Source organism: Amborella trichopoda, chromosome 12, assembly GCF_054954075.1.
Source record: "Amborella trichopoda isolate Santa Cruz 75 chromosome 12, AtrichopodaSantaCruz75HAP2 v2.0, whole genome shotgun sequence".
NCBI classification, from domain to species: domain Eukaryota; kingdom Viridiplantae; phylum Streptophyta; class Magnoliopsida; order Amborellales; family Amborellaceae; genus Amborella; species Amborella trichopoda.
Window position 1 is genome coordinate 40,158,506 of NC_142347.1, and position 26,673 is coordinate 40,185,178.

Consider the following 26,673-nt stretch of genomic DNA (forward strand, 5'->3'; position numbering starts at 1 on the left):
TATTTAGAAAGGTTATTATATGGGTGTGGGATTTGGGTGAATGGGTTTATTGATAACTTTTCTAAATATCAGTGTGAAATTTAAACGTAATCCATTGAGGTTCTACTTATATGAGTGTGAGAGGGTCTTATAGTATTATCACTCAAATTTTAATACGGTGATCATGACTATAAAAAAAATCTTTTTTAAAAATTAAAAATAATAATTATATTTAAAACATATTTGAACGGTTAGTTACACTTGTTTTTAGATGGATATACCTCCGGATGACGTATTACAGGAATGCGGTCCGAGCCCGCATGAAACAATTTTCCATTTCTTTTTGTTTTGATTTTTCTTCTGTGAGCCCGGTTGTGCCGCACTTAGACCTAACCTAAACCCGCGAGTATTTTAGCGTTGCAGAACCTTTCTTCCACGAGGAAGAGAGAAGAGAGAGGGAGGGAAAAAAAAAAAATTGCTAAAAGGAAAATACAAAAACCTCAGTCTCCGTCTAAACCCAAAGGTTTGTGTACCTCCGTCGCAGCGCCACCTTGCCCCTGCGGCGGTGCCACCACCGTTTATCATCCCCGCCCCTCCCTCTCTCTATACAGTGGCTATTTCTCAGCCCATAGGTCTTTTCACTCAACAATCAACGTCTTACCCTCTCTCTCTCTCTCTCTCTCTCTACACGGGGAAAGACGGCTCATCCTTGAACCAGGAGTTTCTTCCTCGCTCTCTCTCTCTCTCCTCTCAACAGGCTACAACTACGTTATCTTGTAACCACTTCTCCATCGTTTTGCTTGGGTCTCTCTTTCTCTCTCTAGCCATGGAGATGCTTGATATTCAAAGTATTAGCTCCATTGAGTGGAAGCCCTCTCCTGTAGTGGCACTTGCAACTTGCACAGATAAGTCACAGGTTGCAGTGGCTCGTGGTGATCGCTCTCTCGAGATTTGGCTTGTTGCTTCGGGGGCAGTGGGCTGGCATTGTCAACTGGTAACTTTTGCCCTATTTCTTCCTATTTCTTAATCTTAGCTAATCTTTCTTTTTCTACAGAAGAAATTGGGTGGGAATGGGGTTTTAGGGATTTGTAGAGAGAGGACAATACAGGTGGGAATGGGGTTTTAGGGATTTGTAGAGAGAGGAAAATACTGGTGGGAATGGGGTTTTAGGGATATGTAGAGAGAGGAGAATACAGGGAGAAAAGGCTTCTTTGGTTGAAGGTTTTTTATTTTTGCAGACAATACAAGGGAAGCCTGGTTCAACAATTTCTTCGCTTGTGTGGTGTTGTTCGGGTTCAAAATCGACGATGCCTGGTCGCTTGTTCTCGTCAAGCATTGATGGATCCATTTCAGAGTGGGATCTTTTCTCTCTAAAAGAAAAGGTATGGTTTCCTCTCGAAGAAGTGCCACAATTAACTTGAGTATATTTGGCTTGTTTGATGCACTCGCCTTGAGCTTGATTCATTCATTGGAAAACCCTTGGGTTTTGTTCATTTCTATGCTGATTATTTCCTATCACTTAGCTCTTTAAGCTCAAAGCAATGTTCAAGTGATTGAGTGGGCACTGGGCGTTGCTTCTCAGTGTGGAACTTACTGGTTGTTGCTGGCTCGTAGATTTGTCGGAAAGGTTCTTATGTTTTGCTTCTATAGTAAAGGGTTTTGCATAGCAATATTGACATGAGCATTGGGAAATTTTTTCCTGGTGTTTCAAATTGATCATAATAGGCGCCCTCATAGAATTTGTGAACATTTATGAATATCTATGAGTCGCCTTTATACAATATGGTTTATAGAGATGTACTTAAAGCATTTCATAAAACTGTCTAGGGGATGTAAGCCTTAACTTCTACTTCTATCGACACTTGTTTCGAAAACAAGGTTTTGATGTTAATAAAAGTTTGTGATACATAAAAGGCTCTTTCTTGATTGGATTTGCGCCTAGAGGACGTTTTTTGTTGTGGGCCTTGTGGCCCAATGACTGTTTGGTCATTCTTTGGGTATTTTGGTTTAGAAAGAAACATTAAGATATTATGATGGTGCTTTGAAATTCCAACCTAGTTGATATGAGTAGGATTGGTTCCTCGTTCCCCTATTTTAATTTTGGAGGGTCTTTGGTCATCCAGCATTTCATTGGTGTCAACGGTTAAATATGTGGTTATAGAAATGATGTGCATTTGATAGAGGCCATCATTTTTGATGCTAGACTAAATGATTTTCCCTTTTGTGTTTACTTACTTTTACGCCGTTTAAGTTTTTTGTTGCACGTCCTTTTTTCTTTGGATTCTTGTCGATTGGTTGTTTTTCCTAATTCTGGCTGATGTGGTCTTCTAGGCAATTTGTTTACTTCTAGGAGACCTTTTTACTTGTCCATTAGTAAATGGTGAGATTATGGAGCAAGTTGAACTCTGCGAGTACAACGAAGTGGGACATATAAATCAAGTATAAGAGAGAAGACCAGAGAGGAAAGAGTTTAATCAAAGTGGCCATCGGTAAGAAATGGTAAATGGCCTCAATGACCAGCGAGTTGAGTGCTACTCCGTACTTTTTGCACAAGCTTGAGGCATTCACCTCTATATGTAATGGCAAGTGCATTGAGTATCGTGGCAAAAGTAGACGACTTATGTTTTCATTTGCCAAAAAAGGAAAAAAAATGCAAGGAGAATGTTTGCCTTAGCTATTCATCCGGGGTATTGAGAAACTCTGCATGTCCACTGAATGATGGATCATTTTACTAGAAGCCTCTAGCATTTTCTTTAATGAATTTGTTCACCTATAGGGATGAGATTACTCTGAACCAGTTGGTTTGCGTTGAATTTATTTCATGCATGTTGGGTGGCTAGTCAATTTGTACAATTAGTGATGCAGTGAAGATGGAAAATAAATAAATAAACAAAATGATAATAAATAAATAAAATAAAAATAAAGGGTTGAGAGAATATACCCTTTCTCAGGGTCTTCAAGGGAGTCCATTCCAAAGATCGCTTCACAAGATCAAACAATTTCTTTCTCTAAAAACTGTGTTTCAAAAAACTTTAGGCGGCACTTAGGCAGCCTCGGGGAACCTGGGCGGTGCAGTAGAAAGAAAAATGTTCGTAGTCGAAGTGTCGAAGTTTAACAGTATAACTATATAACACATAATTCAAAATCCATATTTCCATGAATGAGGGGAATTTAGATAGTCCATGCAATGCTAGAACCATACAAGCATACACACAAGAGTTAGATAATAGATACTAGAAACTAAAAAAATAAGAAAAAGAAAATATGTAGAAAATATACAGTCTAAGACTCAATAGTCAACACCAAGAGTCAAGCGTCATTCTTCACTAGTCATCATCATCATCAAGAGGAGTAGGGTAAGCTTCATCATATGCATCAGATTTGAGGCCATCATCATCATAGTCATCACCCTCTTCAACATAACGCTTGTCCTCCTCTATTTTTTTTGAATCTGCCTCTTCCTCCTCTTCTTCTACCTCCCTCTTATTATGTATAAATGAGACCCTAGGAGTGTTGGCTGCTCTACCTGGTGCCTCTTCACTCTTTTCTTTCTGTTTGTACTCCCTGAACTCAAATATTATATAATCTCCCCCCTAATAGCTTTATGAACATTTTTACACGGGCAACATCCCCCTTAATACCGGCAAGGTGTTTCTTAAACCAATAAATGCCCCCATTAGTATCTTTTTCACAATAATTACACGTAATACGATTTTTGTCATTCGAATTTGGGTTATGACCATAATTCCAAGTCGGATCACCACTCCTAGAAGAACCTGGAGAAGATATTTTCATTGAACAAGGCTCATTTTCTTCCTTTTTGGGTTCTACTAAATTCAAATATTGTCTAATCTCATCCTGAATAGCTTCAAGAACCCGTTTACAAGAAGCAACATTCCCTTTAATACTGGCAAAGTGTTTCTTGAATCCGTTAATACCCCCATTGGTATCTTTTTCACAAAAATTATACCTTATACAATTTTTATCGTTTGGTTTCGGGTTAGAACCATACTTCCAACCCGGATCGCCTCTTCTAACTGAACAAAAAATAGACCTATCCAAATGACAATGATTTTGTTTCTGTTTGTGTTTTATTGAACTCATATATTGATTAATCTCTTCTCTAATAGCTTCAAGAACATTTTTACAAGGGGCAACATTCCCCCTAATATTGGCAAGCTGTTTTTTAAACCGGTTTATGCCCCTTTTTTGTATCTTTTTCACAATAATTGCATATTATGCAATTTTTATCAAAAGGATTCGGGTTATATCCATATTTTCAACCCGGATCACCAGTTCGACTAGATCCTGAAGAAGACATCTCAAAATAATGCAAGCAATCTAAAAAATAAAATTTTGCACTTGCTTTGATTGCCTGATCACCAAACTTCCACCTCTGAGATGTTTTTCAGTGCTAAAATCTTAAAAAATACCCTCTAATAGGCCTAAAAAACTTCAAAACTAAATCTAATCTTAATGGGTGATGTTTGGATTCATTCCCGTAACTTTGAGAAACGCTTTGATCCAATGAAAATCACAAAATCTAGTTTTCCGCCCTTGGGCGGGGGCGCATGCCCTAGGTAGCCGTCCGCTATCGCCTTGGGACAACCCGCCTAATTTGGCCGTCTAGGCCTAAGCGATGTGCCTAGGCCTTCTAGACCGCCTAGGCGCTGAATGATCCGCTTTTTAAACAATGAAAAATAATTAGTTCTCAAAAAGGGACCTTCCTCCCTTTCAATATAAACTAAAAAAGAAATAAGAATAAAATAAAATAAAATAAAACCCACAAAAAGACTCTCTATCATGTTTCTCTCTCTATCTCTTAGTCTCACATAATTCTCTATTTTCTTCTTCTCTCTTAACCTCACATAAATCCCATAGATCTCACCAATCGTAATCTTACCTATTTTCTCTCTAGCTTCCTTAACCCCTTCATCTTTTAAAATAAAATAAACTTTTTCAATTCTATCCCTGAGATCTTGATCATCAATAAAAGACATAGACACCCCTAAAGAAGATTAAAAACCCAATATAACCCCAAACTTAAAAATCTAGAAAGTAATTAAAGAAACCCATTGCATCCATCATAGGATATGTTTCTACTAGATGGTCTACTTCTGCGTTCTATACATTTTTGGAGATTCCCTTGTTCTTTGGCATATTATCAAAGCACAACATAAATGGAAATAGAGGTCATACTATTTCAAAAAAGAAATATAGGTCATGTGAATTAAGGTTAGTGAGACAATATGGCTGTAGACCATAGTTAGCAAGTCTATGTTTAAAACACAATTCTTTCAAAAAATCTCTGATTTTTTGAAATCCGTTAAGAACTCCGAGTTTTTCAAAAGATCTTTAAAAAATCATTTTTTTAATGAAACCGATATAAATCTGGATTTTATCTGTTTTCAAAAAACTTTTCAGAAAAACTTCTTCCCTATAGCTTTATATCTTCATTAACTTAATATTATTGAATTTTGGTTTAAAGATAAGTACATTAATAGTGGGAGTAAATTAAGAATCTTAATTTAACAAAAAATTCTATTTAAAATTTCACCATGAGTTCCCCTAAAAAAAGTGTCGAAAAAATACAAGCAATAAATTCCCCCAAAAAAGTAATCAAAACAATCATATATCTCAAAATACTAAGTAGAATAAGAAGAAGGGTAACCCAATGATTTTTTTCCTTTTTTTAAACCCATAGCGTCCTTATAAAGAGCAAGAAAGAGATTCAATGATACTAAAGATTTAGGTAGCTAGGAATTCAGTGTGAGATTCGAATTTGCTTAAGCATTGTGTTGCTTTTGTTCATGCATAGAGAAGTTTGATGAATTTCATATTGTATTTTTAATTTTTTATTTCATTGGTATATATAACATAGCAATTTGGATCGATCACTAGTTTACATATTTGGGTCTTTCCGTTTCTTTTAATTAACTGCAATCCTATTTTGACAGCGTTTTTTCCTTTGAAAAATAATCCTATACATTGTTTTATAGTTCTTGTTATTTGCTAATTAGTTATTGTGTTTAGTATTGATGTTGTTGTTTCATTTTATGCTCCCAGTAAATCTATGATATGTTTTGTGCTGTGACAACATTGAAAGATTGTTGCTGGATTTATTGAAAGTTTCAACAAATTTTTTTCTAAGTAGTACTCTGAATGACACTAGTAAGGCTATAAAATTATTGTTTAATGGCCTTAATGTATCTATGCAACAGCTGCAATCATAAATCCTATATTGTGTCATCTTTATATATCTGATTTTTTCACTGCATTTTTTAAACCAAATCCGAAATATTGACAAGTTTATAACTTACTTTATTTTTTGGCGATCCGAATTTGTGACCCAAGTTTTTCCTCCGATTTTTAAAATAATGTTTTGGCCTGCCAATATTTTATTATTCCTCGACTTGCTAACTATGCTCTAGACTACTATAAAACGTAAAGAAAAACATAGTTTGGTTGGCTCTGGGCATCATTGTGATTTTGGAAGTTAAATTCTCTCTCCCATCGTCTTGTCAAAGAGAAATGTAGATTTCTGGTGGGATATTCACTGGCATCATGTCCTCAACAATATGAACTCCTGTTGGTTGACACTCCTGATTGAGACCAGCTCCGTGTGGGTTGTGTGGGCAAGATATGAATGCGTGTGTTATGCAACAATGCTCCTATTGGCCTAGACTCCAGGGACTTATGGGCTTGACTTGAATAGTACTTTTGCAAAATAATATTAGTGTTTGAAATTTTTTAATTAAATCAAGTTCGATGTTGACATCAGCTTGTTCTGACAAAGTACTTATTGTTTACCATTATGAGTTGTAGTTCCTATTTTCAGAAGGTTATGGGAGTAGGAGATTCAAAGTTTCTCGAAAATGGATCATAAGAAATATGATATTTTCGTTATTCAAAAAAAAAGAAATATGATATTTTCAGCAGTAAGTTCTTTATCATTTTATGCAACCATTGTCAGTTGGACTTGTATACAGAAATTTATCATGTCTTGGAAGATATCATACTCCATGGAGGTCATTGTGAGGGAGACTCATTTATGAATATGCCAAATAGTTTGGCTTCAATACCATATTGATTATCTCTTTGGTTTTGAGGTAGCTTCCATGATTACGTGTCTTCTTTCTATATGCTCGACTAATTTTACCTGCGAGAGGGTCATAATCCCTGGTGAAATGAATGACGAATGGTTAAACTTCATGGCAATTTGTTACTGTGGTGGTGAAGGTTTGACTATCATCTGCATATATTTTGGGTAGTACAATTTCAAGAAGCTTGCTGCAGTCAAAGACAGGTTGGTTAGTATAGTTGACTTGGAGGGACTTACCGGAGGTGATATTGAACTCTGAAGTTGAGCGGAGGGCTTAAGGAATCCTTAAACCTTATCTTTTGTTCCAGAGTTCAGATAGTTTGTTAGGGAACTCCTCAGTCTGTCAATGATGTTAATATGTTATAATCTGTAAAATGCTTGTTGTATTTTTGTTGCCCATTTTTCCCTCTAGCCATTCTGTAATCCTCAAGTAGTTTTCCTCTATTCAATAAGGATGGCAGGCCTCACTTATTCTCTATTTGTATTATACAGTTTGCCATACTTACGTACATACATTCGTACGTATGTGTCTATATATATATATATATATGTATGGAAAATGCTGCGATTAGCCCACTAGCTCATGTGAACATATGAGCCCAACAACCCAGATTGAATCTGGACCGATCTTACGGTCACGATCTCATTTTGTGTTTGAGTTTTAATTTTTTTTTTACAAATCCAAATCACTTGAAATTTTAGGCGAGTGTTCTTCTCATCAAGCCGTACCTAATAAAAATATAAAATAAATTATTTGCGAAAAAATAAAATGACCAAAATACCACCAAAATTTTTCGGGGGTATTTTGGTCATTTTATTTCATGTAAAATATTTTTTTGATATTTTTTGAAGATTCAACTATTTTTGATGAAAACACACTTAAAATTTCAAGTGATTTGGATTTGTAGAAAAAAAATTAAAATTCAAACACTAACGGACATTCGTGATCGTCAGATCGGCCCAGATTCAATTTGGGCCATTGGGCACATATGTTCATATGAGCTAGTGGGCTAATCCCAGCTTTTTCCTATATATATATATATATATATATATATATATATATATATATGTATCATGTATGTATATGGCGCCTTCCACACAAAGCCAACATTTTCACGCATTTGAATATCTGTGATTGCTTAAATGTAATTGTATGGTTCTCACCCTACGCAAGTTAGGCACAAGTATGTTGGGATGCAAAGTTTATAACGTGATGTAGCTGATAGATTAGAATTATAATCTCCTACATCTACAATGTGATTTGAGCATTAGGTGTTGGAGTTATGGCCTTTCAAGGCCTTGACCCTACTATTTTATAGCTCTTCTTCATAGTGGGAGTGAGAGAGAGCAATGTAGCTCTAGGACCTTGGCAAGCTGAGACCAAGTGTCGCTAAACCCCGTGTCATGAGGCTTGAGTATGAGAGGCACCATGAGGGTTGAAGGCTACCTCTAGTCAGGGTCGTATTGTTTTATGCCTCATGACAGTGTGATGGCCATGGCATCGAGAACCATTGAGTTTGATTAGAGCTCGAGTAATTTCTTAGTAATGGCCCTGTATGAGAAGGTTAGGCTTTAAGATGATATAAGGCCAAATCCTCAACCTTGAACCTTCTCTTGGCATGTGCATCCACAATCTTAAATGGGAACTCGTTCTTTCATAGTTGATCCACTTGAAAGAGAAATGCACATGAGCCGAGAGAGGGCCCCTGCATTCACAAGAGTGGATGTCCACGGGGGTGCACCTGTAATCCACTGTTACTTGAGAGTCTTGAGCCAAATATTGGGCAGACTTTGATAAGCCAAACATGAGCTGCTGCCATAGACTCTAGGTCATGGGCTTGTTGGGTCATTATGAGAAAGTTACTTTGGATTTCAGGTCTGGCCAAATAGAGTTACCCAATTTATATCTATAGGATCCTAATTTCCCTCATTAATATTTGTCTATGATGCCAAACTGAATAAAAATGGAGTGTGCTTTGGAGAATTTTTGAGAACTTTTGAGAATGTTTCTGAGTTTTAAGGAGCAAATACTGGGTACTTTTGAAATTGTTTTGGAGGAAAGACAGAGGACACACCCCCTAGACTTAACATGTGATACCCAAATGGCCAATGGGTGTTGTGTGGGGGCTGATGTGGCTCCACGTTAATGCCACATGGGCATGACATGGGGTTGACGTCAAAGCCCATAGGGGACTGTTTTGTCATTCTGTAATTTGTTAAATTGTGTTATGCTTTATGCGTATTTTGAGAAAATTGAGAAATGAGTTTGAGCACATGTTTCTTATGGGCTATTGGTTGGTTGTTTGCACATGGGGTGATCTTCTAGAAGGGGTGTAGGGTTTGAAATTATCATTGAAACCCAAAGTCCTTTTGGAATTAAGCTCATAACCGCCTATCCCATGTGACATCATATGATTCGCTGAACATGCACCCTAGATGAGATAGAATTGGAGGGAAGTTTCAACTTCAAATTTTTTCTGCAGACTTGCTTAATTGAGGGGCACAGCCATACCTAGGCTTTCTCATATTATTTAATTGAGTTAGCATGGGTAATTATGGTAACAAGTTGAATTTGATGTGAATTTGAGTTCAAGTTTAACGATTGGAAATTTGGAGTGCATTTAGAGATTATTAGGAGGATAATAGTGTTAGATCTCATCCACTCACCATGATGGCATGAGGAGTGATGAGTGGAAGGATCAAGCCCTCTCTCATGCCGTGGATGATTTGTGTCAATGACCATTATTAACTCATCTAGAAGCATCTACTACACAAGCCTATAAATACCCCCTCGATCACCCATTTGGACACTTTTGTCTCTCATGGTGTGGCACACCCCTTAGGCTTCTTTCTCTCTCTCTCTCTCTTCGTTTGATTATGTTATTAGTGTGAGAAATAAAGGAGTAAAGAGTGGGAATTTATTGAGCAGAAGTGAGATTGAAGCTCCATTAAAGCTTCATCTCAATCTTGGAGGTGAATCCCTACCTCCATAGTGATTCAGTTTTTGGAGAATTCATCATCAAACCATGCATCATTGGAGTTTTTGATGGCTATAAATCTTCATTTACAGCTAGGTATCATAGCTCGTTAACTTCTTGTTTTATAATAATTTGGGTTTAAACTGAACCTATAGTATGTACCTTTGATTCCTAGTTTGATTACACTTTGGAGAGAATTTAATTGAGTATTCTTGAAAATTTGTGGAGCGATTTCTCTGCAACTTTTGGATCCAAATTAGTCAATTAATTCACCTTCTTAATGATTTGTTTCGATGAAAGTTTAAGGGGTAGTATGACGAAATTTTCCAACACCTATACTACGTAATTCTTCACCAAATAACTGGAGCCCCATTTCTCCCCCATTTCTCTCTCACTTTTTGATCAAAGTTCTTGAGCCTCTCTTTTGTTGAAAAGTTTCACAAAGTGTAATTTATATGATGCTTAATTACTTCCATAATTGGCTAAGATCTTCATGCTTAGTGGTTATTTCATGATATGCAACTAAGTTCTTGGCCATAACTGGGCACAAAGAGCTCGATCTTTGGCTTCCCATGATCAAGATCTTTTTTCATTGTGTTTGTATGTGGAGATTGAGTTTATGGAGTATATGTAATTTGGAAATGATGTATAATTTGGCATTTTATTTGAATGAGTGCTGAATTTTGTTGCACTTGAGTTTTGTGTTGAGTACACTGTACAGTCAATCTCCTTAAGTTGTTTTGGTTGGACTTTGTAAATAGGGACCAATGTAGAATGTGTATGGACATGTATAATGTGGCTGTAATTCATTTGTAAGTGGCTGCAATTGAAGGCAAAGTGGGTATATGTCATGTAATTGAGTTGTATTCGGGCTTTGAGGGACTAATTTTGACTGAAACAAGTGGTGGATCTTTACCAACTTCAAAATCTTGGATCTTAGGGAAGAAAAAAGAGGGGCAGGGTACCCTTCATTCTGTTATTTTCCACATAACCAAATCGCCGACTGTTCACCCGTCTATTCTGTAATAGAAGATAATTCCACAGAAGCGGCACAAGCCTTTGTTGGTAGCCGCAGAACACTACTTTAGTTTAGTATAGTGGCGGAGTTCATAAATAGGTGGTTTGTTCTGTTCGCCTTTGGAATGGATCTGTGGAGTTATGATGCTGATACGCTAGAAACTCATATCGGAGAGCTCACGATGCGATGCAAGCTACACCATTGTGTAGTCCATCGTAAGATAATTTGTAAAATTTTGTAACTTGAACTTGGTCTCATACTATCATTATGCATCCTTCAAATAGCAGAGAATCACAATTTTTCAATGGTAATGGTGCACAGGCACATAAAGTGAAGGCATATGTGCTGATAGACTTATTTTTAGTGCTTGTTGAACATGCACATGTGCCTTCAATGATTCAATCATATAATAGTGACAAACAAAAATTGAGAGGTAATTGTTCCAGAGTCCTATAATGTAGACAATTGCTGTTACTAGTTGTCAATTTGGAGTAGTTACTTTTGTAAAGGGTGCTGGAGTTCCATGTCCTTTTTTTTACTTTTTCCATTTTTGTTAAACGGCTTAAGTCTTCTGCTGATTTGGCATTTATCTTTGACGTTGCTCCCTAAACTCAGAAATTTTGCCTAATTTCAAACCTAAAGCAGTTTACAACAACAAGATTATGAAAGTTCATTTTTGACCTTTAAACAGAGTTGCACTACCCAAATTAACCCCCCCTTTCCCCGGGCCGGTGGAAAAGGGAGTGAAATTGAACTTTGATCTGCCAAAGGGAACATAAGGCTCGTGAGCAAAAGATGGAGTTCTTGCGACCCATTTTGCAGGACACCATTATCCAAGACTGCTGGCTAATTCCTATGGTGGATTATTTGGTTGGTTGTTGTGCTTGTGTCAGGCTTATTTTGTACCCATATTGATATGGATTCTTCTGTTTGCAAACAGAGTCTGATAGTCTCTATGTTGAGGTCAGCATTTTCTGATGCACTTTGTACGAGGTCCGTGAGCTATATCGTTGAATGATTAGAAAAGCAAGAATCATATACAGCGTGAAAATTAGATTCACAATTTTATTCTACTTTCTATGTGGTGAGGGTGGAAGTATTCATACGTGAAACCAAAGTTATACTCTATGCTGTTACATTGCTCATAGTCTCAATCTTTGAATTGCAGCATTGATGACAATCCCATCCACATGAATTGGCAGCCTTATCAATTAAATGACTCAGGCCTTTGCTATAGCATTTGGCAGAAAAGGGGTAGTTGACTGTTGACTCCTTGCCTCAAGTCATGTGTGCTTTTTGGTTAGCCTTTAGGCATCCATTCCCAAGAAGCCTTCAGTCCATTCCCAAGAAACCTTCAGTCATCCATTCACAAGAATTGAGAAGTAGACTGAGGTTGTGTGCTCCCTTAGCTATCTTTACCAATAATCTCTGAAGTTCATCCTCCTATAGCAAATTCTTAAAGCTCTTCTTAAAGCCCTATTCACCATGGTCATAGGATTTTATCATGTCCATCTATATGACAATGCTCTAAGCCTCTAACCATCTCCTTGTATACATTTGACTGCCGAAGCCATATCAAGGACAGACCTCCTATAGACCAAGCACCTTGCTGTGGAAATATGATGTAGTCCATAACATTCCTAAGTCTTGGCAAGTTCTTTTGGCTAAAAACTTGCACATGGTTCCTGTCAGGCTGATTGGTCTAATGATCCTTTAGGGCTAGATTGGACCCTCACTAGGATCTCAATAACGATATTTGTGAATGGGGTTTACTTATGAATAAGGGAATGGGTTATTTATTTATTTATTTATATTAAACGGGCGGGCCATTGAAATTTTCGTTCCAAGTAAGCAGGGGGCAGAAACAGGATTTACTCATGAATAGCTGGATAAACAATGCTTAAAACTATTCATGAATAGCTGGATAAACAGTACTTAAAACAATTCCTGAATAAATATGTAGATAGCATAACTTGTTTATAAATTAGTGGTCCATCCAGACTGGCCTCTGTTTTTCTCATCTCCTTTGATCTTGGGATAAAACCATGGTGGGTGACTTTCTATTCCACCACTTGGTGATATGGATAAATAATTATTTATTCCTGTTTTCTTATCCTCTACTTTGGGATAACTAAGTTGATTTATTCATGGTTTTAACCTTGTATGGAGTTTCTAATCTTTTTATCTTTTATTGTTCAATGTGTAGCCTTGTATTAATTTCCTTTTTAAAGTTGGCATGAGCTTTCTTCAGCTATGAAATTGAGGGAGGTCAATAAATTGGCTTGGGACTGCTGCTGATTTTGCATCTCATATACATTGGGAGACATTTTATAGCAAAAAGATGGCTCTTTTTATTCTCGTAGTTATCAAAATACTATTATTGTCCTTTGTAACATGCTTCTGTTGTGTTTAATTGGAGGGTTGCAAGCTTCAAGTTTTCCTTTCATATTGCTTCTTTAACTTGAGAATTGGAAGTTTATGATGTTCTTCACAGACTTCTATTTAGTATAAGTCTATTTCATCGTACTTTTTTTCATCCTTGAGAATTCTGTTTCGCTGCAGATAGTTCTGGAATCAAGTGGGGGCTCAATTTGGCAGATGGCAGCAGAACCCTGGGAGGACTCACTGCTTTCTTCAAAGCATTCCTCGCAAGTTGCAATAAATGGGAATTACAGTCATAGGGATAGTGTGGGTGATGACGATGAAACTAAGGATAGTGATGATGACGACAATGATGGTGGATCTGTTAAGCTTCATGATGAGCAAACCCATTCGAAACACCAACGATTTGCTCTTGCCTGTGATGATGGTTGTGTACGTATATGTTCTCCCTCTGAGTCAGACGAGAGGTTAATGGTAGTCCGGTTATTGCCCAGGGTCAAGGGTGAGTATACATATGATTTTGTAGTTTTACTTGAAAATATGCTGTTTTCTATGTTACTTGAAAATATTTGTTGATTGGCAGGGAGGATTTTAAGTGTTGCGTGGAGTCTTGATGCGAAGTTTATATTTGCTGGTGGTACAGATGGGTATGTTTTCACTTTACATAAACCAAGCTTCCTGATTGTAATCTGTTTTGTAGTCAATTCATGAGTACAATCGATGGGGATTTAGAAATACTACGGTGAAGTTTCCTGTGCTTATATACTTCTTGTCAAAGAGAAATAGCTCAAGGGATTGATCGTGATCCGTTTTTTACTTGGTCACTAGGATTCTCAAGTGCAAAATATACTGGAATTCTATCAGCTTTATTATGAGTTCCTCAAGTTTTGTTTTGTGATTACTGTTGCACCTGAAGTGATATAAATTGGAAGGATATTCTGATTTTGTCTGGCTTTTTTTGCTGCATTTCATTTTTGCAGTTCAATAAGATGCTGGGATGTCATATCTGCTCGTGAAGTTTACAGGATCACAGCAGGGATTGGAAGGTCTGCAAGTGGGACAGAGCTTTGTATATGTGCGCTGCTTGTCTTGAGGTGAGCTGGCTAATAATCCTGCTATAAATTTATGATGAAAATGCATAGGGAAAACATTTCATTTATGCATCACTGGCTCTATTTTCTTCTTTATCAATGTCCTGTTTTCTTCTTTATCGATGTCCTGTTTTGTGTTTTCTGATCTCTGTAACTACGGTGTCTCAGGGGGGCCACACTTGTAAGTGGAGATAGCACTGGTAGTGTTCAATTTTGGGACAGTCGTAATGGAACTCTGGTGCAAACACACTCATGCCATAAGGGTGATGTTAATGCTTTGATAGCCTCTCCTAGTCATCAAACAGTATTTTCTGCAGGATCGGATGGTCAGGTTTGTTGCATGGGCTTCATGTATATGCATTCTATCATCAGTGGCTAAGTTGTTTTTTGCCATGTTGGTTGCTTGTGAAATTCATGCATCTAGTATATTTTGCATGAATTATTACCATTTGCAGACCACTTCGCCATTTTATGGTAATGTGATGATTTTCTTTGTGGTTGAGGTTTTTTATATGATATTTCTCTCCCTTATTGTGGGAATTGTTTGCTGATGATATCTAGTGCATGTATGCACAGAGCTTTGCAAGATGTCTTCTAGAGAGTATTCATGTAAAGTTTGTTCATGATATCCATTTTTTAAATATTCTGTATTTATTTATTTTTAAAATAAAATATATCTTTAGATGCACCTATGGTGCAGAAAAAAGGGGCTGCTCAAAGAGAGAATAAAGCGAGGTGACATGGGCTCGGAAATTTTTGACGTTAAGGTGCAACCAAACATACAATTTTCTTCGTCTCTACAAGGGCTCTTCATACTTTTAGGTTGCAATTTCTTGTTCTTGAGCAAAACCAGATCTTTTCGCTCACTAGTTACCATTCCTCTGCTATTACAAAACCAAGCAAACTTCAAGCATGATGTTCGTGGTGGTATCTATCATTTCTTTCAAAGGGATAATAGATGTTTTGAGTCTCTTGCTTCTCACTTTTTTCTGTTTTCTGAAGAAAAAAAGAAGATCTTCAAGCTTTGCAGAATAACTGCTTCAGCCAGATGGTTCAAAATCCATTGTTAGGGAAACCAATTTACCTCTTCTGTGGGGCAGGACCTGGTTTCTGTTTCCTTCACTAGTCGGGGTAGCTGGACTGGGTAAAGGTTTGGTTCAACCAAAATGGGGTCAATCTATTATCCACATGGTGTTCTGTTAAATAGAAGGGGCTATTGAATCTCAATCTGTTGTGGATAGGAATCAATAAGACATGGATATGGCATTTGGTCATTGGCTGTACCTTCCTTATGATCTTAGATAGCTTCTGCCGTTTGTAGTCTGGGGTGCCTCTTTATGTGATGGCCCGTATGTGGTTGCTGCATTAACATTAAAGCACAAAGGGCTCTGTCCTTCTTTTTCAATACAACAGTTAACATTATAAAAAAAAAACATTAATGCACAAAGGGAAGTATGTACCCACTGTATAAGTACCTCTTGCATGTATCTAATCATGTATCTAGGGGTCCTAACGGGTTGGGTACGGCTGGACCCAGACCAGACCCAGACCCAAATAGTATTCGGGTCCAGGTTTTGGACCTGGACCCTACCCGTCAAGTCCAAAAGTTGGACCTATACCCGTAACTGTCGGGTCCCACGTCTGGTTGGGTCCATTACCACCCTCACTATGAGTTTTTTTTTTTTTTTTTGACCTGGTTTTACCATCATATACCATATTATTGGCAACAAGGTCACAATCACCCGCCATTCGATTTCAAGCTCTCTGACTTGTTGTTTAATAGCTAAAGATGACTATAATTCTTGTTGTATACGATCCTTAATACATCCAAACAAATAGGGCTTGAAGTATTTTATTTCCAATAGTTTACGGGTACGAGTCGGATCCAACCAGACCCGGACCTGGACCTAGACCCGGACCCGAATGGTATTCAGGTTCAGGTTTTAAACCTGGACTCGACCTGTGGGGTTCAAATGTTGGACCCATACCCAGATGTGTGTTTGGTACCCGATGGGTCCTAAGTCTGGTCCGGGTCCATTGCCACCCCTACATGTATCTAAAGCTGTTTTGATTGGAAACACTATATAAGTACCTCTTGCATGCATGGTCCTCCTATGATTATGTGTTTGTTGGTGATCACGCTTAATTAGAGCAAGCCACTACTATAGCTCTTGTTTATTATTCATTTATTCCGCCCCTTGCCTTTTCATCTTTAATTCATGAGCAATGTCAAATATATAGCTTATCTTTATTTTTTCTTCATAGTATCTAATCTTTTAATTCCTATTCCCAGATCATCCTGTTTAAGCTTTCGAATGGCTCATTGGGGTCTGGTAACAATGAAGCTGTTCCTGATAGAATTGAGAAATGGGATTATGTGGATTACAAAAGGGTTCATACCCATGATGTTCGTGCTCTGACAGTTGCTGTCCCCATCATTGTTGAAGGTACATTTTCGATCAATACATCTGTATTTCTTGGCACTTACACCTGGAACTTGGGATTTTATGCTGAACTTGATGATTATGCCTGGTATGGGAAATTAATAGTTTTCTTTTGTTCCATGGTTTTAAAAGGGACCCGGAATCAGTCAGCTACTGGGCTGATACCCTTATAGAGCTGGGACTCGGCCTGTTTTTGAACGGGACTTTTAAAAAATCCACCATTTTGTACATTTTCGCTCATATCTTGGTCATTTTTCCTGAAATTTAGCCCTTAATCTTTAACTCTCTGCCAAGGTTCAAAACATTGACTCGGCCAAGGTACTCAGGCCCTGGCAGAGGCGATGTACTCGGCTGAGTCCGAGTTCCTTGGCCAAGTCAAGCTCACATTTTTTTTAACAAAAAATCACGCAAAATAATTAGATATATATAATGAGGCGCAGCTTCTATTCAATGCACGTCCGCTGCCGTCGTGGTAGCATGCCCGCGCTAGTCATGCACCCCCAACAGGATGTGGGATCCAATCTCCAAACCGTTTTTGTTTCTTTAAAGCAAAATAATTTAGAGCAAATAAAGATTATGTTGTATATAAAAATGGAGGTACTATTGCAACTACAGCTACGTGGCAAATGGGTTAGTACCCGTGGTCTTGACTTCTAGGTTGTGAGTTCCATTTCTATCTGTGGAGTATTTGTTTTAACTCTATTTTTCTTAGTGCATAAATTTATTTTGGAGTTTTTTTTTTTTTTTTTCATGACTCCCTTAAAAAATATATATTTTTACTCTATATTTTTTAATGGCTTGGATTTATGTTCTAACTCCTTTTTTATTAATGGCTTGGCTTTTATTTTAGAGTTCTTTTCTCCATAACTCTCTTAAAAAATATATTTTTTAACTCTATATTTATTAATGGCTTGGATTTATTTTGGAGCTCTTTTTTCCATAACTCTCTTTAAAAAATAATCTTACGTCTGGTGAGTCTATAAGAGGTCTTGAGTTCGATTGGGGGGCTAAATTTTTTTTTTTTGAACTCTTTAAAAAAAAATTCTTACATCTCGTGAATTCTAAAAAAATGACCCCTTTTTTTTTCATAATTGGTACTTTTTTTGGAGCTCATGTTTTTTCATAATTGCTACTTTTTTTGGAATTCTTTTTATCTTTTTGGAATTCCTTTTATCTTAACTCTTTTTTTTAAAAAATCTTACATCTTGTGAGGTCTAAAACCCCTAGAAGTGATGAAAAATGCACGCGCACTCTAGTAAAAGTGACATTGATTTTTGGAATTAATTAGTAAAAGTGACATTTATTTTTGGAATTATGACTAATCTTAATAATTTCTCTTGTTCACTGAAGAAATAATAGATTTTATAATGTTTTGATAGTTCATCGATATTAACTCTATGATGCACCGAATTAGTCAATAAATCAGCAAAGAAAACCACGGATCTATAGAGGGCTTTTGAAGATGACTTCAAAAGCTTCAAAATAAACTAAAAATCATAAAAAAAATTGTTGAGAAATTTGAGACAAATAATAGATTTTGCAATTTTTGACAGTTCATCGGTATTACCAATTTGATTCAATAAATCAATTAATATTGGAACAAAAAAAACTACGAATCTATATAGGACGTTTGAAGCTGATATCAATAGATTCGAAACAAATAAAAAATCATAGAACATTGTTGAGTAATTAGGGAAAAAATAACAGATTTTGTGACAATTCATTTATATTACCTCTATGATGCAATAAATCAGCTGATATTAGAGTAAAAAAACACGAGCAATATAGGGGTTTTCAAGTTATTCAATATCTTAAAAAGAAATTAATAGTCAGAACATTAATGTTGATAAATTAGAGAAAAATAATAAATTTTACAATTTTTTGATAGTTCGTCAATATTAGCTCTATGATGCACGAAATCCGTTAATAAATCAGCAAAAAACCACGGATCTATAGAGTGCTTTTGAAGATAACTTCAAAAGCTTCAAAATAAACTAAAAATCATAAAAAATTATTGAGTAATTAGAGAGAAATAATAGAGTTGGTTATTTTTTCACAGATTATCAATGATACCTCTATGATGCACGAAATCAGTTGATAATGGCGAAAAAAAGCCAAATATCTATAGAGGGCTTTTCAAGCTGAATTCAAAAACTTCAAAACAAGCCAAAAATCATGTGATTTGGTGTAGAAATCAGCAAGAACAGAGAGGTTTGGCAGAAAAAATCAGTCATTCACATACCAAAAGATTAGGGTGATATAACTTGATAAATCTACAAATCAGCAGAGGGCTTTTGTAGATAGCTACAATAAATTGAAAAAGAACCCATAATCAATAAATTTCGTGGAGAAATCAGAGAGAAAATAAAGGATTGGCGGATTTTCTATTGCTGCACGAAGAACCCTTAAAAAGCACAAAATTCATAGTGATTTCTTGTTCGATTTGGGTATTTATAAACCCAAATCGTATCATACAGATAATATTGATGTTAAAAAACATAAAGGATCCAAAAATCCATAAAAAAAAGTCCAAGATTTCGATTTTTCCTTTCAAGAAACTTTCTATACGAGTTTCATCCGCTAAATGCGTATACGCGGGCGAGTTTCATGGTTTTCGGGGTGATTCTTCCATTTTTACACCGAGTCCTATACAATCATGGCTAGAAATGTACTTGTACAAGTGACTCAGGGCTTCTCGACCTCGGCAGTAGGTCGAGGCCGAGGAACTTTGCCGAGTCTGTACACTATGCTCTCTGCCATCTACATATCTGCACAAATGTTTTTCTATTGGAAATCCCTTCTCATCGAAATCAAGCGCTGAAAATTTGGGGATTTTTGAAAATACTGAATTTATGGCTTTTTTATTATTGTTTAAATTGGTTTTGGAATTGTTTAAATTTGATATTTTTAAATCATGTTTGAAGTCATATTTGATTTTATCAGATTTGAAATCATTTAAATTAGAATTTCGAGCGTTTCTGGATTCTTTAGATCATATTTTGTTTGTTTTGTCTTTGAAAGTCCGGATGATCATTTTATGTTTATCAAATGGATGCAGTGTCACATTAGAGAGAGAACAATTTAAAGTTTAATAAATATGAAACAAAAAGAATAAACATCAAACAAACATGATTTAAAGAACAATATGCCATAACTTATTGTCTTGTGATTTAAATTTACATACCGTAACACAATTTTACTTACCCTTTTTTTTTTTATTTAAACAAAGAAAAAATAGTCTATTTTTATCATATCATTTTTGTTTAATGTTTATCAAATTTGATTTATTGAATCAGATTTAAATCATTTAAATATGTGATTTTTCTTTTACCCAGAACCAGGGGATGTAGATCGTATTGGTGGATTCAAATTGGTCCATTAAGGGGCCAATTAGGGTCCTGATTTTTTTGTTTTAAAACCCTGGATTGTTCCTTGTTTATTCTGTTGTCTGACAGGATTTATATTGTAGCAAGTTCATGATCTTGCCAATAGTCTTTTACTCCTTTTTTAGGATTAAGAATCAGCACCTTCAGGCTTTCCATTTCGGGAAACTAGAGGACTGCCCCCAATCTTGTTTATATGAATCAGGACAATTTTTGTTTAGATGGACCACGATAAACTTATTTTTTGTTGAATGTTACTAAAATAATGACTTCATAGATGTTAATTGTTATATTTATTTTTTTAAATTTCTTTGTTTATTTTTTACTCAAGTTAGTGTCTTAATAAATTTTGAGATTTTATGGATGCATATATTTCCCTCGTTTGTAAGCAACTGCTGGACCAGTTAGTCAAGAGTCCGAGTTCATGAAAATACATTTTTCTTTAATAATCACTAATTCTTGTATTGTTTTCTCTGTATTGCCAATTTTACATTTACAGATAAAATGCCTGAAGAAAAGAAAAGGGCCCGTGGTCCTGAAAAACCACTAGATTTCAGTTATTGTAAATGGGCTCATCACGGAGTCCCAATGCTGATTTCTGGTGGCGATGACACGAAGCTCTATGCATACCCTGTCAGCAGGTTCTTCAAGTATAATCCACATGATATATGCCCAGCTCCTCAGAGACTCTCCATTCATTTGGTGCTAAGTTCCTGTGTGGATGGGGCTGCTGTTATTTTAGTTCAGTACCCTGACCATTTGGATGTGTTACTGGTTCAATTTGAACTTGCTTTAAAACGGGGCAAGAGAAAATCTATGGATTCTGAAAGGCCTCCATTGACCCAGTTGCTGGCCAGAGTTAAGTGTAAAGCATCTCAAAAGATTATCTCCAGTGCGATCTCGGGATCTGGGGCTTTGATTGCTTACTCTGATCATGTGAAGCCTAGCCTGTTTGAATTGAAAAAGCCTTATAGCTCAGGAAGTGGGAGGAATGCATGGGTCATTGATAGGAGGCAACTTCCTCGAATACTTCCTTCAGCTCATTATATGGTTTTTAATGCTGATTCATCTATCTTGATAGTTGCTGGGCATGACAGAAAGATATATGTAAGTGTTTCCATTGGTTATGATGGTTTTGTGCTTTGTATAATAAGATATGGCTGGATCATTTTGGATTCCCTCTCTTAGGTTGTGCATGTTCCTTTGTTGGCTGGTATTCTTGAGGATCCATTGGACTGCATTGTCTCAGTCTCCTATGTTAAAGTATTATTAATGGTACAAATTTGATGCCTATCTTTCTGAGACACATCTTGCGTCCCTCTCAGATTAGTGATCCTACATTTTGGGGAACTGTGTTAGGTGTTGCTTTCTCTATGAAGGCAAAAAAAAAAAAAAAAAAAATCTATAGGGGGTTTCTTCATCTCTCCTTGCCAACAACTACAGTTATTTTGTTGCTTTGAAATATTACCTTCTTGACTTATCAAGAAGAAAAGAAAGGAAAAGCCTCTTGGAATAGGAGGAAATTGTTTGTTTCTCCTTAGGAAGTGTTACATGTAAAATTACCCAATAACTAGAATTGTATTTTCTTTGTGCGTTACATTATAAAAAATTCTAAATTTTTATAGCATGAATGTTTATTTATTGCTTTCAGATATCACCTTCAACATATTGATTTAAATGCTTTTATTTCTTGTCTCTGCTAGTATGCTACAATTTTCTGTTTGAAGTTTACTACAACAAAGATCTTTTGCACTGAGAAGCCCTTTTGATATACTTAGCCATCTGCAGGTTCTATGATGGCTGTCTAGCTGAAGCAGATTTGTAGGGCTCCCTATGACTTTTTTTATTTGATTTTGAAGTAGGTTCTAGTATTTTCTATTTGATTTTGAAGTAGTTTCTAGGTCGGGATCTGGAATTCACTGGACCTGCGATCCATTTTATCTGATTTACATGACTGTCTAGATGCTATCCAAAGGTCATGTCTTTTTACAAGAAACAGAGGGATATGCCTCGCTTTTTTTTAAATAGATCCTAGGATTCTACGTCTCTTTTAAACTGTCACGAATTACGAGCTCTCTCTCTCTCTCTCTCTCTCTCTCTCTCTCTCTCTTTCACGCACACATATGGATCGCGTGAATGTTTCCCTAGTACTAATCATCTCCCTCTGATGCATTGCTACTTATGCTTTATCTTTCACCAATCAGTTTTTATCAGTCTTTAGGGACTTGGCTAAGTCCACTTGATTGGACACGCCCAAGTTATGTAGACGTGGCCCCTTTCCAAGCCGAATAGGTGAATACATGGGGATGTTTTTCAAAATGTAAAAGTTGTTAAAATGTGAAATCAACTTGTAAATATTTATTATATTTTTATGTGTAATTTTGTTGTTTTTAATTATGATTTGTGAGTGTTTCTTGTCATATACCCTATTATTATATATACATTTTTTTTTTGAATTTCTTTGAAATGTCTCTAGCTATAAATCAAAATTTTATATATCTGTGTTTTATAAATTTTTCCCTCTCATTTGGGCCTTTAATGTTATTTCCAGTTTAGTTTAACTTTACTATTTTTTTTTAATTTTTTTTTTTTTAAATCTTTTTTAAATTTGTTTATTTTTTTTATTTTTTGTCTCGTGAACTACTTGGGCGAGTCCATTCGGATTCGCCCAAGTTACTCAGGCTCTAGCAGGGTTTGAGTCTTGAGTCTGAACTGAGTTTTTGAACCTTGGTTCTTAATGATTGTGTTTGACATCACCAATTTTGTTTCTTCAGTTATCACCAATTTTGGTTCTTTAGCTATATACTTATTGGTGGGAAAGCATGGTCTGTCTCTATCTATTATTTGATTTATAAGAATGGATTCTATTTATATGAAATGGATATTGAAGAGTAAATTTCGCAGGTTGTGGATGTAGAAAGTGGCGACTTGTTGCACACATTCATACCCTTTCGGAAGGAGGTTGTTCATGATGCTTCATCACTAACTGAACCTCCTGTGACGAGGCTATGCACCAGCTCTGATGGACAATGGTTGGCAGCTATGAATTGTTTTGGGGATATTTACATATTCAATCTAGAGATACACAGGTAATTTATTTTGTTAAATGATGTTTTGGTTGTCAATTGGCACAAAACTTTCATCTTGGTAGGCAACATGTCTAAGATAATCTTAGTTTTAAATTTGGTATCCAACATGCCATGAAAAGAATTTACTTTATTTGGTTCTGTTTTGTATAATATTAGTTTCCTAGGATTTCTTCCTCTTGCATAAGAATATATCAGTTTCCTAGGATTTCTTCCTCTTGTATAAGAATCCTTGAATCCCACCCAGTAATCATGATTGCATTGCATGCATTTATCTGGGATTTATATCTAATCTCCATAAATGCAAGTTTTTAAGGAACCACTATGCCTGTGTGGGAATTTTGGAATTTTATTTCTATTTATTAATTATTATTTTTTTTTTGGGGGGGGGGGGGGGGGGGGGGGGGGGGAGGGGGGTTGTTTGTGGTTGGGCACTGTGGCTAACTGGTTCAGGCATTGACCACTGCAACATCACATGTAGGGTACAAATCCATCACTGATCTACTTGTGCGTGCCCGCTCGTGCTGTGTGTGAGAGAGAGTCCATACAACCTGTCAACTTTTACTAGCATTGCTTTTTCTTCTTACATGGTCTTCTTGCTGTTTCCTAGGCAACATTGGTTTGTCTCAAGATTGAATGGTGCGTCAGTAACATCCGCTGGTTTCCCTCCAAACAATAGCAATGTGCTTATAGTCACAACTTCTTCGAATCATGTCTATGTATTGGACGTAGATGCTCGACAATTGGGTGAATGGTCGAAGCGACACACTTTCTCTCTGCCTAGAAGATTTCAAGAATTTCCAGGAGAGGTTATTGGGCTCTCCTTTCCATCCTCTTCCAAGTCCACATCTGTTATGGTCTACAGTGCCAGGTGTTTCTCTTGACTGTTCTTAAACTCGAATCATCATGTTTTTGGAGAGGTAGTTTGGCTACCCATCCTTATAATAAGGAAAATTGTTTCATGCGGGATGGACCGCATTTCTACGCATGCGGTCTAGAAAGTTTAAAGCATCCATCTTAAAGATGGATGCAAGTAGGTGTTCCATCTAAAAACTATGGAAACTAACAGTCCAAATGTTTTCTTACTAAAATTATTATTTCTAGTTTTTAAAATTTATTTATTTTTTCATATTCATGATCTCCATGTTAGAGATTACATGTCCTTAAAAATTAAGTCAAAAAATCCATCTCAAAAATAGATTTATTAAGAGGCCCGTATCTCTACATATGCGGGCTTGGCCTCATAGAAACCGGGTCCTTATAATAATCCACCTAGTTGTATTCAATTTGCCACCCAAAACATGGTTGACTATGCTAGCTGCTATTGTTTCTTGTTTGGCCACCCTCTCTTTTCTACTGGTGGTGGGCTACTAAAGCCTAGGTGGCCAAACTGGCCCCCGATCTTTATGTAATTGGTTAGGTAAGCAAATAAAAAAGTATTCTGAGTAGAGTTGACATGATTTGGGAACCCATTGAGTCTTAAAAAGCTAAAATAGAAAGGTAAAACTGAGGTTTAACCGAGTTTTTTTTCCTGGAAGCTTGTGGGGTCACTGAGTTGACTCCTGTGAATCTTTAGATGACTTGCATGAGGCTTGACTCAGGCAAGGCTTGTGGAGTCACTGAGTTGACTCCTGTGAATCTTTAGATGTCTTGCATGAGGCTTGACTCAGGCAAGTTTTGTTGTTTTCATGAACCAGGACTCATGTTAGGGCAACAATTTTTAAGCATATAACTGGTAATAGTCAATACCCGTATCTTTTCCTGGCGATTCTAGGTTCCTCAAGGAACAGGGGATTTTTTTGGGGAAGAGTATACGATAGTCTAATGGACTGTGGAGAACTTGGGATCAATATCATGGTCTTCCGATAAGATGGTGGATGATGATACCATGGTTGTGATGACCAGTTCTCATGGCCTGGGTTTCCACTCACGCATCCATCACCTTCAATTTCATCAGATGAGTTTGCCATCATCCAAGTAAACTTTCCCTTTCTGGGTCTTTGCACATAGGGTAAGGGTTCTTAGTTTTGTGTATTTTATAGCCAACAAACTCTCCCTTCTTGGGTTAATTGTAATAATGTTGTTAAAAGGAAAATTGAGTTCCGACTTGTGCACCTGGCCATCCGAGTCGGATTGCCAATTCCAGAGCTGCGATGCTGATTCTGGCTGTCAGAGTCACGAGGTGAACCAAAAAAAGATAACTTTTGAAAAAACAAAAAAAAACAGAAAAGTCACGCTAGGACACGGTAATCGCTGGAGTCCCGGTGAACTGCTTGCTTCTGGACAATCTAGGGCGATACCTTGGTTCGGGGTCATCCTGAATCAGGGACCCTTGGCTCTGAGCTAACTTGGGCGATCTTGAGTCTGCTTGCTGATTTTTTAAACACTGATTTGTACCGAGAGTTGAAGATTCTGAGTTTCACATTTGAATAAAATATTTCTTTTTGGGTTCTTGCATGCAGAGCAATGTGCTTGATAGACTTTGGAGCACCAGTGAATGGAGAAGAAGAAGGCTTGCCAAATGGGTCAACAAAGAAGTTCGAGAGCTTCTATGGCAATGGGACAGCGAAGCTCACCAAATTGAAGAGGGCTTCTTTTAGTGCATGCCATAGGAATAGAGGTAAAGAAAATTTTGCGTTCAAGTCATTTGTTGATCCTGTTCACTTTGTCGGGTATGTGTCAGAAGGTAATGTTTTGGTCATAGATAAGCCTTGGTTAGAAGTGGTTCAGACCTTTGAGGCCCCTGTGCACAGACACATTTATGGAACCTAGCTGCCTGCCCCCTATGGAATTTCATGGAGCTTTGATTTTGTTAAGCCAACAAGGGAGTCAACCCTTCTTGGACAGGTCCCCCTTTTTGGATGTCATAGGGGGTTTTGAGCAGCCTTAATATGTATCGGCTTGAGTTGACGTGTCTTGTAAGTGCTATTTTTCTCCTGGTTTAGTATTATTCTTCTTTCTCTTGGTTCTTTTTATTGACATAGTTGGAGCGTTTAGGTCTCTCTGCCCTGAAAACTTAGCTTCAGTATACCTGGATTTGAAGGCTCACATGTATATTAATTGGGTTGGGATTGGGTTGGATTAAGGTGCATGCATTAATATCTTGTATGAAAACTCGCACTTTTGATAAGTTAATGACAAACACCGGTATCATTTTGATAAGTCAATGAAAAAACACTGAACGCAAACAACTGTTGATGGGTAGGAATA

The 26,673-nt window shown here is 36.8% G+C and overlaps 1 protein-coding gene across 2 annotated transcripts; it reads left to right on the plus strand.

Annotated features, from left to right (window-relative positions):
• Nucleotides 1–416: 416 nt before the first annotated feature.
• Nucleotides 417–26,423, plus strand: LOC18446959 (WD repeat-containing protein PCN). 2 transcript variants are annotated; one of them, XM_006857063.4, is made up of 11 exons: nt 417–973; nt 1,218–1,361; nt 13,640–13,961; nt 14,043–14,106; nt 14,440–14,553; nt 14,719–14,881; nt 16,844–16,997; nt 20,877–21,484; nt 23,282–23,466; nt 24,074–24,334; nt 25,926–26,423. In XM_006857063.4, exons 1-11 carry the CDS (start codon nt 806–808, stop codon nt 26,233–26,235), a joined length of 2,493 nt encoding a protein of 830 aa, XP_006857125.1. In that variant the 5' UTR covers nt 417–805; the 3' UTR covers nt 26,236–26,423. The 2 variants fall into 2 exon arrangements, with proteins under 2 accessions (XP_006857125.1, XP_011628033.1); XM_011629731.3 differs by lacking the exon at nt 24,074–24,334.
• The last annotated feature ends 250 nt before the right edge of the window (nt 26,424–26,673 follow it).

What these genes read in the sequence shown, in the direction of transcription:
- LOC18446959 (XM_006857063.4), top strand. Translation starts at nt 806, where the DNA reads ATGGAGATGCTTGATATTCAAAGTATTAGCTCCATTGAGTGGAAGCCC. An exon ending in TTTTCTCTCTAAAAGAAAAG is followed by an intron (nt 1,362 to 13,639) that starts GTATGGTTTCCT and finishes GTTTCGCTGCAG; the next exon opens with ATAGTTCTGGAATCAAGTGG. An exon ending in GGCATGACAGAAAGATATAT is followed by an intron (nt 21,485 to 23,281) that starts GTAAGTGTTTCC and finishes TAAATTTCGCAG; the next exon opens with GTTGTGGATGTAGAAAGTGG.